Below are 1,744 nucleotides of genomic sequence, written 5' to 3' on the forward strand. Positions count from 1 at the left end.
AACCAGGGCAGTCATGCTCCAGAAACTCCCAGGGCCTGACACAGCTGTGTCCCCCTCTGCATGCCGTCACAATGTCTGCGGACCTCGGGCAAGCCCTGTCCCATGTGTGGAGGAGGGGGATGCTGCGTGCTGGGAAGAGTGCTGGCCTTGGTACCTGCATCATTGCTCAGGAAGGCCCCCTTAGGGGAGACGGGGATCCCCTGCCAGACGCTGATGGGCTTGGGGTACCCTGGATCTCCACGTTGCGTCTCCTCATTGAAGCGCCAGTACCTGTGACCAAAAGCACCGAACTATGGGCCTGCTAGGGCCCGGAGTGCATTCCCCACGGGCACTGAGCTCTCTCCGGGTAGGTCGGGGGTATGTGGCCCATTTGGAGTCTTTTCCCTTCAGGGGAGAGGGCGCTCACCTGTCCTCTTGGAAGAAGAAGGTGTGGCCTGTGGGCTCCCACCAGATGGCCGTGTCGATGCGGTCATAGGGGATGCCCAGGCCATAGCTGGCCAGCGGCTGTGGGTAGCCAGGTTCTAGGTTCGCTTCCCGGAAGAGCCAGTAGCGGTCACCTGTGGGAGGAGAGGGAGGTAGGTGAGGACAGGTCTGGGGCTGAGGGGACTGGGCAGGAAGGGGGCAAAGGGGGATGCTATTCTGGGCCCACAAGTCCATTCACATTCACTGCCACACTGACCACAGACAGACAGACACACACACACACACACACACACACACACACACACACACAATTATACACAACCACACTTCCACCCCACACACCACAATATACAATGCACTCACCCTTGCATCACGTGCCTCTGCATCATGGACACCTGTGACTGCTCGTCTACCCGCATGTGAGACTCTCACGGCGGCACACACACCGCTCACACTGTACATGGCCCTGCACCCCCATGTGAATACCCCCACACAGTTCTTGTAGAGACAGAAAAGACGGGGAGCCCTGCCCGGCCTCTGGGTCTGGGAGGCTGTACCGCTGGGGCACCCCAGCGCACAGCCCAGGGCTCCCCACTTTTAGTTGGGCCCAGCCCTGTCTTTGGGGAGCTCCTGCCTTGTTGAGGCTCAGGCCAGCAGGGCTGGGGATCCCTCAGGGTTACTGCCTTGGTCCATGTAACACAGCCCTTTGCTCTCTGCCACCTCAGGCCCAGCTGGGTCAGAGGATGGGGCAGGAAGGCTGCCCAGCCGCTCCCACCAACGCCTGCTCACCTTTGAAAAAGACAAAACGCCCATCCTGGCGCTCGTAGGCAGCACTGATGTCACCTGGCAGACCACGCCAGAAGTGCCCGATGGGCATGGGGTAGTTGTCCAGGACGCGGTTGTGCCGTACCCGCCAGAACCAGCGGCCCTGGGGAGGGTGTGTGCGTGAGGGGACAGAGCGTGCACGCTGCTTTGGCCTGGGAGAGGCCCCTCCTGAAGCCGCCCCTCCTGAAGCCACCCCTCCCTGGGTCAGGGGGTGTCCAGGGGAGGCCACTGAGATCCTAAGGGCAGCACCAGAGGCAGAGAGCCCTGGGTGGAGTGGGCGGGCGGATGAGTGTGGCAGAGCCCTGGGCTTGCTGTGTGACCCCCGCAAATCCCTTGTCCTTCGTCCCTCGAGCTGGTTTCTTCCCAGTCTAGGGAAGATGGCTCCCCAGGGGCTGCTCAGTGAGGGGTGGGGGTGCCAAGCAGCGAGGTGCGCAGGGCTCTGGGGGTGGGGTGGGGGGAGCTCTCCTGCTCTGAGCCTGGGCCAAGGGGCTGAGGG

At 62.4% G+C, this 1,744-nt stretch overlaps 1 protein-coding gene across 1 annotated transcript in view; it reads right to left on the reverse strand.

Annotated features, from left to right (window-relative positions):
• Positions 1-83: 83 nt before the first annotated feature.
• LOC111734616 (matrix metalloproteinase-15-like) overlaps positions 84-1,744 on the reverse strand; it is a gene marked incomplete at its 3' end in the record, with an annotated part of 6,387 nt that continues 4,726 nt past the window's right edge. The window contains exons 4-6 of the mRNA XM_023526697.1: positions 1,213-1,640; positions 407-557; positions 84-270 (exon numbers count right to left, since the gene is read on the reverse strand). Of these exons, the coding sequence (XP_023382465.1) occupies positions 84-270; positions 407-557; positions 1,213-1,640 (766 nt within the window). The remainder of the gene's footprint in view (positions 271-406; positions 558-1,212; positions 1,641-1,744) is intronic.

The sequence above is a fragment of the Pteropus vampyrus genome, unplaced genomic scaffold, assembly GCF_000151845.1.
Source record: "Pteropus vampyrus isolate Shadow unplaced genomic scaffold, Pvam_2.0 Scaffold2444, whole genome shotgun sequence".
In the NCBI taxonomy this organism is placed as follows: domain Eukaryota; kingdom Metazoa; phylum Chordata; class Mammalia; order Chiroptera; family Pteropodidae; genus Pteropus; species Pteropus vampyrus.